This window comes from Myxocyprinus asiaticus, chromosome 49 (assembly GCF_019703515.2).
Source record: "Myxocyprinus asiaticus isolate MX2 ecotype Aquarium Trade chromosome 49, UBuf_Myxa_2, whole genome shotgun sequence".
NCBI classification, from domain to species: domain Eukaryota; kingdom Metazoa; phylum Chordata; class Actinopteri; order Cypriniformes; family Catostomidae; genus Myxocyprinus; species Myxocyprinus asiaticus.
In genome coordinates, this window is record NC_059392.1 from 14,691,559 (window position 1) to 14,709,546 (window position 17,988).

The following is a 17,988-nucleotide window of genomic DNA, read 5'->3' on the forward strand; positions in this document are numbered from 1 at the left end:
TGGGGACAGGCCGCCCCAGCCGTGGCCTCTTCTCTTCTCCCCAAAAAAGAGTGGAAATCGTTCAGCTGGGGGCCATAAGCGTTCCCAAGGGGTAGACACTATGGAGACCACACCCTGCCCGAAGTGGAGGTAATTGCATGAAATACGTCACATGGTCTTACTGAATCTCGTTGGCAGTATCACAGTGGAGAAGTCCCCATGGTAGGTCCTATCAAGAGGGGATGGAGCTCTACAAACACGGCGACCGGTGGCAGAGGGGGCTCTGCCAAAGGAAGACACGGGTTTACCAACAGGGGAACCGTATCGCGGAAGATACATCACATGGGGTTACACACAGGCAACCAGCGCATGTAGTGCACCTACCCCAATACAGGGCCTACTAGCACATGTACTGGGCCGGCATCAAATTTCTCCATGAATTCGCCTGCCACAGGGCTAATGAGGAAGGACATCCAGGGTCCATGGTTATGTGAACACAGCTGGGGGGTAAAGAGTGCATGTCTCCCCTCCAGGAGGGGAAAGGCACTATATATAGCGGTATACCCGGTCAGTTGTTCCGTATACTTACCTGCTCATACCTGACAACACACAGGGCTCAACTGGCTCAACCTGGAGATTGTAGAAATTCGCAAAATTATTGGGTGTTGTCCAGCCCGCTGCTCTACAGATGTCTGCTAAAGAGGCATGATTGGTCAGGGCCCAGGAGGCCGCCACACTCCTGGTAGAGTGTGCTCGTAGCCCGACCTGGGTGTGGTATGCCAAAGCAATTGCATCAGTGACCCAGTGGGCGATCCTCTGTTTGGAGACAGCGCTCCCATTCCACTGTTCTCTGAAGATGACAAAGTGCTGCTCAGAGTGCCTAAAGCTCTGCGTGTGATCCAAATAGATGCGCAAAGCACGCACCGGACACAGCAACAACAAGGCTGGGACTGCCTCCTCCTGGGGAAGCATTTGCGGGTTCACCACCTGATCCCGAAACAGGGTCATGGGAACCTTGTTCACATAGCCCGGTCGGGGTCTCAAGACCACTTGAGAATATTCCAGACCGAACTCCAGGCACGTGTCGCTGACAGAGAATGCCTGCAGTTCCCGTACCCTCTTGATGGATGTAAGCGCAGTCAGGAGGGCAGTCTTCAAGGAGACCGCATTTAGCTCAACTGGCTCTAGAGGCTCAAACAGGGCCCCCAGCAGAACCACGGAGAGATCCCATGAGGGAATGAGGCATGGTCTGGGAGGATTCAGCCTCCTCGCGCCTCTAAGGAACCTGATGATCAGGTCATGCTTCCCGAGAGACTTACCGTCAACTGCATCATGGTGTGCCGCTATAGCGGCCACGTACACCTTAAAGGTGGAAGGGGACAGCCACCCCTCCAGCCTCTCCTGCAGGGAGGAAAGCACTGACCTGACTGCGCATCTCTGGGGCTCTTTGTGTTGGGAAGAACACCACTTAGTGAACAGACACCACTTCAAGACATACAGGCACCTCATAGGGGGAGCCTTAGCCTGAGTGATCATGTCTACCACTGTGGGTGGTAGGCCACTTAGGTCTTCTGCGTCCCGTCCAAGGGCCAGACATGGAGATTCCAGAGGTCTGGTCGCAGGTGCCAGATGGTGCCCCATCCCTGATAGAGGAGATCCCTCAGGGGAATTCGCCAGGGAGGGGCTGTCATGAGGAGCGTGAGGTCCAAGAACCAAGTCTGGGTGGGCCAGAAGGTTGCCACTAGACCTGCTCCTCTTCCTCCCTGACCTTGCACAGGGTCTGTGCAAGTAGGCTCACAGGGGGGGAACGCATACTTGCACAGCCCCCGGGGCCAGCTGGGTGCCAGCGCATACCAGAGTGGGCAGTGGGAGGATTCCCAGGAAGCTAGGAAGCTAACAGGTCTACCTGTGCTTGACTGAATCGACTCCAAATCAGCTGGACCACCTGGAGGTGGAGTCTCCACTCTCCCTTGAGCATGACCTGCTGTGACAGCGCAAACCATCGCCGTGTTGTCCGTCTGGACCAACACGTGCTTGCTCTGGTTCAACGGCTGAAGCCTCCGTAGGGTGAGCAACACTGCCAGCAGCTCGAGGCAGTTGATATGCCAACGCAGTCATGGCCCTGTCCAGGAGCCCGCGGCTCTGTGCCCATTGCACATGGTGCCCCAGCCACGCTCAGAGGCATCTGTCGTAACCACGATGCACCTGGACACTTGCACTAAGGGGACCCCTGCACGCAGAAATGCAAGGTCCGTCCAAGGGCTGAACAAGTGGCGGCAGATCGGCGTGACGACCACGCAATGTGTGCTGCGATGCCATGCCCATCTCGGGACTCGAGTCAGAAGCCAGTGTTGGAGCGGTCTCATATGCATCAACCCGAGCGGCGTTACCACTGCCGAGGATGCCATATGCCCCAGGAGCCTCTGAAATTGCTTAAGTGGGACCTCCTTTCTCCGCCTGAATGACTTCAGGCAGTTCAGCACCGACTGCACACGCTCGCTCGTGAGTCGCACCCTCATAGAGACTGAGTCTAACTCCAACCCGAGTAAAGAGATGCTCTGCACCGTGGAGAGCTTGCTCTTTTCCCAGTTGACCCAAAGCCCCAAACGGCTGAGGTGCCTGAGCACAAGGTCCCTGTGCGCACACAACACGTCTCAAGAGTGAGATAGTATCAGCCAGTCGTCAAGATAGTTGAGGATGCGGATGCCCACTTCCCTTAACGGGGCAAGGGCTGCCTCTGCGACTTTAGTGAAGACACGAGGTGACAGGGACAGACTGAAGGGGAGGACCTTGTACTGGTACGCCCGGCCCTCGAAGGTGAACCGCAGAAAGGGCCTGTGCCAAGGTAAAACCGAGACATGGAAATATGCGTCCTTCATGTCTACCGCCGCAAACCAATCCAGATGCTGGACACTTGCCAAAATGTGTCTCTGCATCAGCTTCTTGAAAGGGAGTCTGTGCAAGGCACCGTTCAGTACTCGCAGGTCCAAGATTGGCTGCAACCCACTGTCTTTCTTTGGTACAATGAAGTAGGGGCTGTAGAACCCTTTCATCTTGGCTGGAAGGACAGGCTCTATTGTATCCTTCCGCAGAAGGGTTGCGATCTCCGCACACAGGGCAGCAGCATTCTCACCCTTCACTGAGGTAAAATGGACGCCGCTGAACCCAGGCAGGCGCCTTGCGAACTGAATTGCGTAGCCGAGTAGGACACAGCAATTGCACAGCAACCGCCTTGTCCACCTGGGGAATTGCCGAGTACTCCCTGGAAGCCCCACCATTGAGGGTAGTGAGATTGGAAGAGCTCAGAGATCGGGTCCGGGCAGCGCGGCCATGAGCAGTTCAGGGTAGGGTGGAGGGACACTTGCAGCCACCCGGGCAAGCATGGCCACCAGCTCCACATCGGCCTCCGACTGGGCGACTGCACCCGAAGTTGGGAGCCCAGTCGAGTACTTGGACTGAACCAGCCCGCTCTCCGATGCTGCGATCGATAGCTCATCCTCTTTGCGAGCCCCGAATGATACCGCAAACTCGCCCTGGGGTGAGCCGGTGGTCTCATCCCAGAACTCGACCAGGGCGAACGAGCATGCTGGGGAATGGGAGGTCCGTGGGGGGTTACCCGGTGGAGTGGCTCCCATTGGGGTCCCCAAATCGCCCCCAGTGCTAACCGACGCGGTCTCATACCCATAGGTAGAATGACCGGGGCGGGGAGCAGCTGGGGTGGCTTTTCCTCTGACGAAGGAAAGCCGCGACCGCAACGTTGCCATGGTCATGTTCTTGCAGACAGTGAGACAGCCAGCCCGAGCACGTGAGACAGCGATTGTGGCCGTCAGAAGCGGAGAGGTAATGACCGCAACCAAGAATTAAACACAGATGGAAAGGCATCTTTAAAAAGATGCTTTCCGTCAGTGCCACTCTTTTAGAGAAAATATACTCTCTTGTTGTAGGAATATATACTCTTTTAGTCTGTTGAAGCACCCAGGGGCGTTCTCTGCACTCAATCGGTGTACTAGGGGGAGAAACCGCTGTAATGTGCCGTAAATCCAACAGCTTTTCTCAGAGGTGAATGGATCGGCAGAGGAATTCAGCTCGCTGAACACAACCACAAGAAAAAATCTGAATGAGTGGTTGTGAGCCAGCTCCTTTTATACCTGTATGTCCGGGGGAGTGGCATGCAAATTCTACTCGCCAATTCCCATTGGCCTTTTCTCAAAGATCATAGGTGTTTGGGGCTCCCAAGTGCGACCCCTAGTGTCACTACATCGACACAACTTCGAGTGAGTGACAGATAGGGAAATTTGTTTTTAAAATGTAAAAGTTTTTTTTCTCCCTTCGGCAATGTGTTATCTCTCATAAGGTAGTGGTCATGCTCGTGTGTCTGTTTTTGATGTCACTGACTTGCATTGTATGGGTGAAAAGACCTCATACATTCACACCACAGCACGGATGTGGTAAAGAAACTGAAACACATTCGCTGAACAGCTACTCTTCTTAAAGAGACAGTACTATTGTTGTACATAATGTAAACTCAATGTAAATACTACAAATTATGCATACAAAATACATATATTTACAGGGGCCATAATATTTTAGCTTCATCAAACACTTTAAATATTGATGAATTTAACATATACAGTAGGCCCTTACAGTATCTGTGGAAGTGTTTGGTGAAATTCGGCAAAGATTTCAGACATTTCTGGCTCGCTCTGCTATATCTTTTCTAACTCACCTGAATGATGGGGTGCGTTCCATTCAGAAGTGATCATCCTTAAACCCTGTTTCCTTCAAAGAATTTACCCTGCATTGTGAGAGCTTTAAAGGGCTGAAAGGTGTGGGGCACAAAAATAGAGATCATTTTGTAATTTGTTTGGGAAATTCTGCTTAAAAATAACCCTGCAGCTTGACTACCATTATTATTGTTCCATTGAAAAGTCCTGTGAAGGCATCATTTAAGCCTTTTCAAAGTGTCCAAAAATCCCTAAGACTACATTACATTGACACAATATTTAAATGAGCTACGAGTTTTGGAATGTTCGTAATTTCAGCTCTCAAAACTTACACCAAGCCCTTTACTCTGCTTTAAGATGCTCTCTTCTGTCTTTATGTAAAAAAAAACTTCAAGCATTTAAAACTACTTTAAACTTTCAGACAAGGTTTTGTCAGACCAACATTATAGTTTGTCTTGGCATCTAGTTTAATCATTACTTTTGAACCACACAAAGTAAAATATCAATATTTTCTTTATTCCAACCATCTAAGCTATTTTGTTATAACTGTTACTTTAAGGAGCTATTTGTCTTTGATCTAACCCTTAAATTGGTTTTGTTGGTGTAAACTAAAGTAGTCATGTTTATTAAGCAGTAGTGTAGTCTAGCACATACACCGTATGCCCACCTAACTTTCAAAGGATTTTGCGTACGACCAGCTGTGATGAGTTATGATATGTATGGCCACCAGAACAGCAAGGAGGATTTTGACCCATAACTTTTAAATATATTGAGGTGATACCCCAGAACCGTTGATTGAAAAGTGATTATTATTATTTGTTTTAATTAGTGTACAGAGATTCTCTATAAATTCGAATGGAGCAACGGGAGGCAGAAGAGCTGAACTTAAGGCATGGGCAGATAGAGAGTTCGACTCAGCTGAACTACCAATCAGAATGTTTGTTTTAGATGCGATTGGATATTTTCTAATCAATCAAATTTTCCATTTCAATAAGGGGTGGGGCATTTCTAGAATCTACTACTCTACCGTGAAATGCTGATGCGCCAGTCACACTGGTCACCATAATTTGCGCTATATATTTACTTCACTGCTAAAAGTTAAAATATTAATGCATTTAAACAAAAACGTATGCTATTAAACTTTGAGAAAATACTCTGTGCTAGATTTTTATGCTCTTCGCAGATGACAAGTTGTCCCGTAGTTGTATCAAATTTGAATTTTTTTCTGTTTTTTACTGCTGTCAGATATGCCTTTTTCCCCCTCATGATATCAAATCATCTTAATTTTGTATTTATTAATAGGAAAGCTATTTCACTATACACAGAAAAGAGAATTTTTGTACACAAATAAAACAAATAGCCTAATCATAAATTCTTATGTACTGTATATCATAATATAAGATAACGTGTTAACATGATCAATAACTACACTCATTAGTCATTACCTATACAATGCTTAACAATTTATGTATAACGTAATGTATGTATTAGTTTATTAATTAAGGTACAACCCGAATTCTGAAAAAGTTGGGACAGTATGAAAAATGCTAATAAAACAAAAAGGAGTGATTTGTAAATTATATTCACCCTTTGCTATATCGAAAGCACCACAACTAATCATTATATGATGTTTTTACCTTGTGAATTTCATTGTTTTTTATTTTTATGTGCAATAATTTCAAATCAGATGATTGTAACACACTCCAAAAAAGTTGGGACAGTCGAGTGTTTACCACTGTGAAACATCACCATTTCTTCTAATAACACTTATTAGGCATTTAGGCACTGAAAACAAAAGTTTATGTTTAAAAAGTGGAATTTTCCTGCATTCATCCATTCTGCAGGTCTTCAGCTGCACAATTGTACGGGGTCTTTGTTGCCATATTGTGTGCATCATAAAGCAAAACACTCAGTTGGAGACAGGTCAGGACTGCAGGCAGGCCAATCTAGCACCCGCACTCTCTGCTTATTCAGCCAGTATATAGTTTGAAGTTGTCCTGCTGAAAATTCTGGGACATCCCTGGAAAAGACAGTGCTGGATGGCAGTATATGCTGCTCCAAAATTTTTACATATCTGTCTGCATTAATATACTTAATTACAACGGGTTATAATTAATTATAAATATATATAGATCCTCTTTCAGAATTAATTTGAGCAGAATTAATTTTAAATCGACTGATCTGTTCGTTTACCAAACCGATAGTACGATCTTCTATCAACTCTTAAAGATTATTCTTCTGGCCAAGAAAAATAATTTTCTTGTTCTATATACTGTAGTACTAACATCAACGTTTAAGTGACTTTGATGTGTGAGCCGCAAACGCAGAGACAATCAAGCGTGGATATAATGAGTTTAATAAATAAAACTACAGGTAAATACAACTAAACTTAAGCAAAGAATACATATACAGAATTCCGAAAAGTAAAGAAAGAAAGAGAGAGGGAGATGAGCAAAGAATGGCAAGATTTACAATCAGTTAACTACAACCACTGAGAACCATCAGAAAATCAAAATCACCTTAAAAGAAAGGGGTCAAAGCTTAATGATGCATCTAAAGATTTATAAAACGGTTACTTAAATTGGCTTTAGTGCTGAACAAGAGTTCGGATGCGTGTAGGATACGGAGATTCTCTGAGTTCGTGAGCTGAAGCGTTTGTTGGATTCTTCCATAGATCATTTGTCTGCGGGAAGTTTGAACGAAGATAACTTGAAAGCAAGTTGCCGGAAAGTCAGGAAGTGTCCGTCTCACAAGGGAATGAGCAAAGATACTCTTGAGCAGAGGTCTCTTAAGGCCAAATCAGTTCACACCCATCTTTTTTTTAAATGACCAATCATAGGTGTCAACTTTCAGCGGGAGAAATCTTCCTTTTATTCTCCTTCACGGCCTATTTGCATGTTTTATGGTGGTCTAGGAATTTGTACAGTTTTACACCAAAGTATGGTAAAAAAGTATTATGAATTTTATAGTAACATACTATACACCATTAATTAATGCATAAAGACAGTATAATTTCAATACCAAACAGATGGGGTCTGCAGACATTAAAACAGTGATACATACTTAAACCTGGATGTCAGCATTCGAAGTTACCCTAACATAACTAAAGAATCATAACTAGGTTAGTATAACATCGGGACATATATACAGCACAGGAATATATCATATACATTTTGGGATAGTTTGATTATGAGTTAAATGCAGGGAATGTGTATTTGCTTTTTCAGTGTTTCTCCATCACATGACATTTCATGTCCGGCGATGGGGGGTTGTCTTGTGGAATGCCTTTGAAGTTACAGGAGAGACTTAGAGATGTTTCTGTTTAGCATCTGCAAAGGCAACTAATGTGACAAAGGGTCTTTTAGTGACCATCATCTTGTAGAATGTTGGAGCCGGGCTAGTGATTTAGTGTGAAGAAGGGGAAAGGGGGTGATTTTATGACCAGATGAGCCAATCGAGCGTCTTGATAATGTCCAAACGTTACACGGGCTTTTGGACCTGACGCTAATGACAGCTTGGATGGTCCTTTTCCTCTTTGGCCCGGAGAACATGACGGCTGTGTTTTTCAAAAACTATTTGAAATGTGGACTCATCGGGCCAAAAAACACGGTTCCACTGTTCTACTTTCCATCTAAGATGAGACCGAGCCAGGAGAGGTCGGCAGCGTTTCTGGACAGTGTTGATGTAGGGCTTCTACTTTGCATAGTAGAGTCTTAACTTTCATCTGTGGATGCAGTGGCGAATGATGTTGACTAACAAAGGTTTACTAAAGTAATCCCATGCCCATGTTCATGATATCCATTACAGATGAATGATGTTTTTAAGACAGTGATGTCTGATGAATCATGTGCATTCAGAAGTGTTTCTCATCTTGCCCTTTACGCACCGAGATTTGACCAGATTCCTTGAGTCTTTTAACTATATTGTGCACTGTAGAGGGTAAAATGGCCAAAATCCTTACAATTTGTCTTTGGGGCACATTGTTCTCAAAGTGCTGGATTATTTGCTGAAGCATCTGTTGGCAAATTGACAAATCTCGAATGATCCTTGCTCTTGAAGGCTAGGCTGTTTTTGGAGGCTGTTTATGTACTATGATACGATTGTCTCACCTGTTTAACATCGCCTTGTTATTTCAACTCGTCAAATTGTTATTGGTCTTAAATTGCCCGTCTCAACTTTTTTGGAGTGTGTTGCAATCATCTGATTTGAAATGACTGTATGTAACAACAACAAAAAACAAAACAAAACAATGAAATTCACAATAAAACATCATATAATGTTTAGTTGTGGTGCTTTAAATATAGCAAAGGGTGAATATAATTTACAAATCACTCCTTTCTGTTTTATTAGCATTTTTCATACTGTCCCAACTTTTTCGGAATCGGGGTTGTATAAAGTATTCATTCTACTGTTAATTAAAAGAACAGTTAATCAAACCTATTAATTTAAATAGAATAGCAAGTTTTAGTAGTGAAGTGTTAACGATGCCAGCTAGAAACTTACCCTGACATACATTTTGTAAGTTCAAATGAGATTATGGTTACAAAGGACCATACATTGTTATTATTATTTATGTAATGAAAAATAAAAATTTCTTACTCCTTTTATATAAGTGTGAATATATGGCATTTTGAGATCAGTGGGGGGGGGGCACCTTGATAAATGCCCACCTCTTCAGTGACTACTACACCACTGTTATTAAGTGATGTTAAATAATATGATTGACTTGATTCAAATCAGTTTATTTAGATGTTACAACATGAAGCACATTTTTAGGTTAACATTTTTTTTTTTTCAGTGTATGTGTAAATAAAATAACAAAATAATTCAAAAGGATACTAAACTGCAGTTAGCCAATTAGCATGTTAATGGAAGCATTAGCAAGCGCGCATGTGTGTGTGTGTGTGTGTGTGTGTCCATCTTCATGCTCTGGATACATCAGAGGGATCTTCAGATCTTAACAGGACAGAATACATAATTATAGATAGAAATATAACAACGTTTTTCCTTAAGTTTACATGCCAAAACATGTACACACACTTGTATAGGTTCAGTGCTTGTGTTTAACAATAACTAGGACTTCATTTCATCAAATTGTAGTGCTAAAAAGAAATCTCCTGAAATCACACAGATATTCATTTAAATGCGGTCAACAGCATCATCATATGTAACATCATGTCCTGTTTGTGGTTCATTCATTTAATGCCTCTAAAAAACACTCTCTTAAATTCATGGAGAAGTTCATATTTTCATTACCTCAGTGTTTCCACTCCAAATCTTCTTTTCAACCTATTTTTTTTATTGCCTGAAGAAAAGTATCAAAAGATTATTTGCTGTGTCAATGACCTTATGACATTATAAGTGCACAAAATAAAATAGAGAATGTTTAAAACATGGAAAGTGTGAACGACGCTGGTCATTCATCCTAATCCATATTTAATGATATTGTAGCATTTTACTCTCTGCTTCTGGCACGGGCACTTTAATCCTTTTCAGTTAAACATACAGATCACCATGACTATAAACACCTCGACTAATGTGGGTGTAAAAATACATATTCAGATGTACTTACAAGTTTTGTCAGATTTGAACTCTCCATTAGAACACGACACTTCCAGATATTCAGATCTCCACCGATCCCCAATATTCCATCCAGACTTACAATAAAGCCAATACGTGTCACCATGTTTTACATAGACCTTATATTGGGGGGGTTGTACACTGTACTTCTCAATAATGTCAGGTGTAATTTCACAGGGCTCTATGACAGACAAAATCAATCTGATTAGACACAAATTGTAAAATAGTTCTTGATGAGAGAGAGACTCAAGAGAATAATTTAGAAATAGATGACTCACCCAGACACTTTGGAGGGGTCTCCCATCTCCCATTCTGACACTTATAATATTGCTGTTGTTTATCTAGCACATAGTCTCTTTTGCAAGTATAATAAACCTCTGTAATTACTTCACCATTCTTTCTAACTACAGTATAGTCTCCATGTTCAAGATGAGGTGGTGGTGGGCAGATTTCACCTAAACAAATAATAGTAACAAACACATTTATGTCCAGCAGTTTCACAATTTCCACAGAAAATATTTGTTCACTTTGAATCATCTATATTTTTTGCTGGACATTTTTTATTTTAAATCTGATTGAGCATCATCTATATATATATATATATATATATATATATATATATATATATATATATATATATACCAATTAATGTTTGTACATTACCTCTCATGTTTTATGAATACTATTTTCCACATATAATAAAAGTAAAGCTATCAAAACTGTGAAAATACCACAGACGCAAAGTATGGGCATTATGTTAAAAAAATGTTCCCAGTGTTAAAAAATACCAAATAAAAAAAATCATAAGAAATAAAAAAAAAAATACAAAATAACCAACAAGAACTCTTAAATTTCATCTTGAATTGGCAAAATTTTGCCAACATTCTCTTTTGTCAGACAATGTTGTTTACATCTCTGCACACTTTTCCTTCAACCACCTTCATGAGGTTCATCCTGTGATGCTTTGAAAACAGTATTAAAGGAGTTCCCATGTATACTGTGCACTTGTTCTACTCTTAACTTTCTGCTCCAAAAGAAAAATATTTTTTAGAGATAATGAAAACTGTGTTAATGTTGTCAAATGTGTTCATGTTTATTTTGGGGATTTTTTTTCATAGTTATTCAATATTTCAAAAGTATTCTAATGATCAGATTTTCAAATGTTATTTTTATATTATTGCTGTGTTCAGGCATTACAATGGCTTAGTTAATAGACACAAATATGTATCACTTATGAAACTAATGTGTAAGTTGAAATCTCCCTCTCTCTGTTCCGCTCTCACTTATTCACTCAATCAATAGCAGTGTTGGGCAAGTTACTTTTAAAAAAAAAGTAATCCACTACTGATTAAAATTGAAATCTGATTACTTTACTGATCACTTTGTTGGGAAGTAATCAGATTACTAATTACTTTGAAGTTACTTCCTTATCTCAAATATGCTGTAGTAGTATCTTCAGTGGTGTGTGTGTGTGTGTGTCCGCTATCTACAACCCTCTTAGCTGTGTGTGGCATGTATGTGTACAGTATGCTTGTTTATCTGTGTTTGTTTTGGTGTGAAAGACAGAAAAATAATACTTATGAACTGAAAACATTTGCAAACAGCTTTGATAGTGAATCCATTGTGTATTTGAATGCTTGTTGTTTCTTTTCGGTGTGAATATACAGGTTTGCTTGTGTGTTGCATCATGCATGTGTATGTGTGCATGTACAGTATGTCTGTTTGTGTGTGTACATGTGCAGCATGTGTGTGTTTACACAACTTTACAGCACATGGATTATTTCTACCTCCCTGCTTGTGCTCTGATGAATTGAGTATCCGTTATCACATGCGCACTATTGTATTGTGGACAGTACATAAAGAACATAAAAGAGCTGTTTTTCAAGATGCCATTCTGCAAATGTTTCCACCTTGAGCGACATCCCTCTGGCTGTGTCTCGTTTCGAAGGCTGCGTGCTAGGTAGGACATTTAAAGGCTGCAGTATATTGAGCGTCCTCCTTTAAACAAATCTCATTTAAACGAGACGGCCTTCGTTGGACAAACGGAAACGGAATGTTACATGGTTGCTATGACAGCACGCCACTCTTTAACAAGTGCGATCGCTTCGAGTGAGAAGGTAACAAATTCCCTTTAGAAGAGAATGTATGAGGTAAATTTTAGGAGAGTTATAAAGATGTAAAGAGAAAGGAAAATAGATTTTACAGGTATACTTTTAGTCTAATACTTTATTTTAATTCTATTTTAATATAATAACACATATTATATACTCTGTACCCATCTACTGAGGTACTTCAACTTTACTTAACATTTAATTAACATTACTTGCATTTGAACATCATATTTATGGATAATTTCTTGACATTTCCGTTGAAGCAAAGAATTGTGGGTTGTGAGTGCCCACAAAGGATACACCTCATTAGTGATGGGAAGATTGGATCATTGTACTGACTTGAATCTTTGAGTCTCGTTCAGCAAAATGAACGAATCTTTATTCAAGTAATTTCGTTCATTTGAGCAGAATTAAATCCAAATTTTACATTTTCAATAGCCAAACGCCCCCCCCAACACGTCTACTTATGCAAACTCTGATTATATTCCCAATAAGGAAAAATGTATAATGCAGCCAAGGATAGATTATGAGAAACAGAAAGATTAGTTCACCTCTGGAATCTTCTTGTACGAATCATTCGTTCTTTTGTCACTGCATAGCGTATACGGCTGTCACGTGACAAAAGAACGAACGACTCGGACCAGAAGACTCGAGACGAACTAATCATTTCTGTTTCTTGTACAGCACCTATGCAGTTTTCACATAACAAACGAATGGAGATTGTGCAGTGCACATGTGCGGCCAACACAAAATGAACGAATCACTCTCTGAGACTACTCGTTCTTCTGAGTCACATAAAAGATTCATTCAAAATAAACGAATCGTTCATGAACGACCCATCACTACACCTCATGCATCCCCCGAATTCCCGTGAAAGAACATCGCATTCGAAGGCTGCATTCGAAGTGTCCTAATCGCTTTTATGAAACGAGACAGCCTCTGACATATGCGGCCGAGAAATGCGACCTCCGGAGGATGCAGCCTTCCAAATGAGACACAGCCTCTGTCAGACGGAACGTGCGCTGTTTTTAGGGGTGGACTGGGAAGAAAATTCGGCTCGGGATTTTACATAGAAACTGGCCAAAAAGTTACGTTGTTGAGCGGGGGGGTTGCTGTCCTTTTCTGCATATCGCTGCCTCCTCCCGCATATCGCGGCGCCGTTTTGTGGCGCGTTCTGCATAACGTGGCGGCCCATGCAGCACCATTTCGTGGCCGGCCCACCGGGAAAAGTCCCGGTTCTCCCAATGGCCAGTCCGCCACTGACTGTTTTTCATATACACTTGAAGCCGATACCCTGTCCTCCCACGGCAGCTGCAGCGGGACACACGAGGGAGATGTGCGAGGATGGGGAAGAGCGCGGATATTTGAGGATATTTGAGCCATGCGTGTCTCTCTCCTCCAGCCAGGGCTGGGAGCTGACACAGAGCTCGCTGAGATTGATTATGAGCGCATAAAATCTTGAAATGCTTTCATTTTCAATTTAAATAAACAACTACACTCCGCTGCATCCATAGTAACACAGTTCACTCATCTGCCGTCGCCTCCATACGTGTCCTCTATGCCAAAGTGGTTTGTTAGAGCGCATGCTCATTAGCTGCACAGCAACACACATAAAAGTACTAACATAGGACCGTAATACATTTTAAAATGCATGCTACTTAATATTATTGTCTTAGCAATAAATATGTAATTAAAGTAATGCAATTTTATTCATGTCTGTAACTGTGATCAGATTACTTAATTTAAAATTTGTAACGCATTACACCCAACACTGATCAATAGTCCCTCTCATTCATGCACAATGCACACACTTATATGAGGTGATACAGACCTCTCAACATTTCTAGTGAAACGTTGAATATCATGAAAAGCAGCAAGAAGAATGTTGTGGCACAAAGAACACAAAGTGTATGTACTGTATATATTATGTTTTTAAATGGTAAGAAAACATCATGACATTCTCTAAAATTTTGGGGTTGAATTATCACGGGTCCAACCAGTTTTTGTCCAATGGGTAAGCAAATGTGATTGTAAGATTTTAAGGGGACTCACTTGTGCAGACAAATGCTCCATACCATTCTTTATCTTCACACGTCCAAGTACCTTCTGGGATTTTATCATATGGACTTTTGCACTTGTATGACAAATTTTCAAAGTTGTTGTACACATTTTTCTCATTTAACAGTGTCACAAACGTCATGTACTTTGTTGGTTTGGAACACTGAGATTTTTCTAAAGGAATAATATAGAATTGGTTCAATGTAAGTTCAGTGAAAGTTTTTTTTTTTTTAAGATATAATTTATAAAAAAAATTATTGACTGTACAGTATGTATGGAATGCCCAACATTTCCTTAAAAAGAAAGAAAGAAAGAAAGAAAGAAAGAAAGAAAGACGGTTCTTTTAAATTTTACTCACTAATACATTTCGGGTAAATCCAGGTTTGTACGTCACATTTAGCAGTTGTCTCCCTCGACTCAAATTCCTCAACACACTTATAGTGTACTGTATCTCCATATGAATATTCTCTCTTGTCTTGGTTTTCATCTACCAGCATGGCATTGTTTACTGTCCGAAGAGGTTTTAAACAGAAAACTGCCAGTAAGAGGCAACAAAAACAAGAAGAAATCAGAGAGGTGAATCTTTTATACAAAAATAAGCTAAATTGTTATTAAATGTGTAACAATGTTTAATAATAAAGTAATATAAAAATGTCATTTTGTAGAGCCAAATAATGTTTTCTTATGCAGTAAATAAACAATACATTTACATTTTGATTGTATGAATACTGTGATCAACAGTTGAAATAAAGTTATTGGTGAGAAAGAAAAAGAGAGATGAAAACTTAGCACCTCCTCACATTTGTATTGCGCTGTATCTCCACGTAAATATTTGCTCTTGTTGTGGTTTTAATGCGCTATAATGGCATTGCTTTCTGAATGGGTCATTAAAACATAGTTACGATCACCAATCAAAACTCACCTTCACATTTCGGTGTTTCTCCCCAAGATGCGTTGTGGCAAAAAACTCTGCTAGGCCCCCTGATTGTGAATAAGTTTCGACATTTGTATGTTACAGAAGATCCTTCAGGATAAAATTTCTGAGGGTCAGAGGTCATGACTGCATTTTCCACTTTTGGAGGAATGTCACAACGCACATCCTCTGGAAAAAGACATATATTACAAATCAAAATAACAAAAAATTGGACAATAGTAATATGTATACAAATTAGTACAATGCACTAGCAATAGATATGTCGCAAAGCAAAAAAGAAAAAAAAAAAAAACACTAATATATATTTCAGCTCCACCCAACCAAAGCCCCATGTATTTGGTTCAGTATAAATAAAATGCCTTTAATTCACTTTCTGTGAACCCATTTTTCAAAGATGTAGTAATGCAAAATCTTTCCTTTGCTGTGGGGAAAGTACATAAAAAACTATATTAACACAAAGTCATTTCATTTAATTGGTTTCTGAGTTATCAATGGTAAGTATATCAAATATAATTATTTGATTGGTTAATGACATTAAATGTAATTTAAGGCTCTTGCATTGTCAACAAACTGTAACTTGCCAGTGCAGTGCTGTATGCCTGTCCATTGGCCCTGGGAATTACAGGTGATTTGTACACGCTGCTCTGGTTTAAATCCAGAGTGACATTTATATACTATTCTTGAAGAGACTTCATAGTTTTGTCTCTGATCTCCCTCAATCTCTGCATTTGGGATTGTTGGTGCTTCACATGTAATATCTGGGAAACATCCAACATACTAATTAATCACAGAATTCATGTGAATTATGTATCAGTACCACAGATTGTTACACTTTATAGAACAACATACCAGCACACAGTGGATCTGGTTTCCAGCCGTCTCGTGTACATTTGGCCAGCCGTCTCATTTTAATATATCCAGAATTACAATAGTAATATATTTCTGCATCCAATTTTAAGTCTCCTCTAAAGTAAATTTCTGGATCAGAAACACGCCTGTCATGTGGAACTTCACATCTAATATCTGAAACAAGATTCACATTCTTTTAATAATAAGCAATGGATTCAGCACCAAGTCAAGAAGTGATTCTCTGCAAGCTTACCCACACAAGTAGGCTCGTAATCCCATTGCCCGTCAATTTGGCATGTAAATGATTTTGTGGTTTCTTTTATGCCAAATATCCAGTATCTTTCAGAGCAGGTAATTTTTACTGTTTCTCCAGCTCTGAAAATTGTTTTTCCCTCTGGTTCGATTCTTTCCATTCCATAACTGGTTGACTTAATCTGACAAGTTACTTCTGTTCAAAACAAAATGAACCAATACTAAGTTAAGAAGAGGTCAAGCATTAAAAATAATAACAACAGAATGTGTTTGTTTTTCTTTTAGGGACAAAATAATTTTGACTTAAACATTAGCTAATAAATCATAATTCAAATACATTTTTGAAATGCCAAAACTTACTGGTAAATACTCCTAGAATGCAATTTCTGTGAAAAACTAGAAATATTTATACATTTAATTCTATATAAGCAATTGAAATACACAGGACATTGATTAGAGTGCAAACAAAGAATTTACAAAGAATAATGAAGGCACACTTATATAATGCGATTTTTAAAGAAAATAAAATTTACTTTAACAGTTCTGCATTAAAGTTTAACGCGTCTAAAAGGTTTTATAAAATATTATCAAGATATCAGAGTTCATCGTGATAAGCATTTTCCCAGCTTATTTAGTAAATTGTTTAGTTTTATAACATAAGTATTTTAATGTTAATATGGCATCTTTGTAGCACTCTTCCACCAGCTCCACAGCAGCTTTATGTGGCATTTTAAGTGCTGTGAATTTTATCACTTCATGAAACACAAAGTGTGTCGAACACCAATTTTGTCCTTTGAAAAAACAAGATGAAAAATACCACCAGTAATAACCATTATTGTTCATTATGATCCATGGAATTAAGTTTGTCATCTATTACTGATTTTAATTTTAAGACAATATTTTTTAACAATCCTTGTATGTTTTTAAATTAAAAGTTGACAGCCCATACGCTGTGTCTAAAGTGGGTAGGACAACGAGAAATGTTGTCCCAGAGAATACTGTTTAAAATACTCAACAAAGTGAATAAGCTACCATTCATAATTTCTTTTGAAGTAACATAGTGCTTCATTTTGTTTCAGTTTTTGTGTGAAAGATGTTCATATGTCAGATACATTTTTAACTCCAGCATTGGAAGATCCATATGTCTTTAAACACAAAAGAAGACCACAAATTGTTGCATATAATTCCATTGTGTAACACTTTGAGTCACCTTAGTTTTAAGGTACACTGGACCAGTATCTAGGTTCAGAAGAGCAGTAATGAAACTTGGAAAAAGAATAAAAAGCACACACAGACCATCAAATGCTTGAACTGCCGGCTTGTATTAACAAAAATGAGAAACTTTAAATGTCGTGTAAATTTAAGCATTCCAAGTGCCTCAAAAAACACCTAATATATAAAGAAAGGAATAATAACATTCAATGTGTTGCCATGGCAACACTATAAAAGACATCAATAAATCCTTACCAATTTCACATCAGCATTGTCCTGACATTATTTT

The 17,988-nt window shown here is 40.0% G+C and overlaps 1 protein-coding gene across 10 annotated transcripts in view; it reads right to left on the reverse strand.

Annotated features, from left to right (window-relative positions):
• LOC127438245 (uncharacterized) overlaps positions 1 to 17,988 on the reverse strand; it is a 215,938-nt gene that overhangs the window by 169,559 nt on the left and 28,391 nt on the right. For 4 of the 10 annotated variants that reach the window (XM_051693681.1, XM_051693683.1, XM_051693678.1 and 1 more), the window contains exons 17-24: positions 16,489 to 16,683; positions 16,236 to 16,409; positions 15,968 to 16,144; positions 15,375 to 15,554; positions 14,811 to 14,987; positions 14,447 to 14,626; positions 10,562 to 10,738; positions 10,276 to 10,464 (exon numbers count right to left, since the gene is read on the reverse strand). In XM_051693681.1, the coding sequence (XP_051549641.1) occupies positions 10,276 to 10,464; positions 10,562 to 10,738; positions 14,447 to 14,626; positions 14,811 to 14,987; positions 15,375 to 15,554; positions 15,968 to 16,144; positions 16,236 to 16,409; positions 16,489 to 16,683 (1,449 nt within the window). Of the gene's footprint in view, positions 1 to 9,429; positions 9,660 to 9,959; positions 10,009 to 10,275; positions 10,465 to 10,561; positions 10,739 to 14,446; positions 14,627 to 14,810; positions 14,988 to 15,374; positions 15,555 to 15,967; positions 16,145 to 16,235; positions 16,410 to 16,488; positions 16,684 to 17,988 lie in introns of those variants that run through there. The other 6 variants (XM_051693686.1, XM_051693687.1, XM_051693685.1 and 3 more) reach the window with 4 other exon arrangements.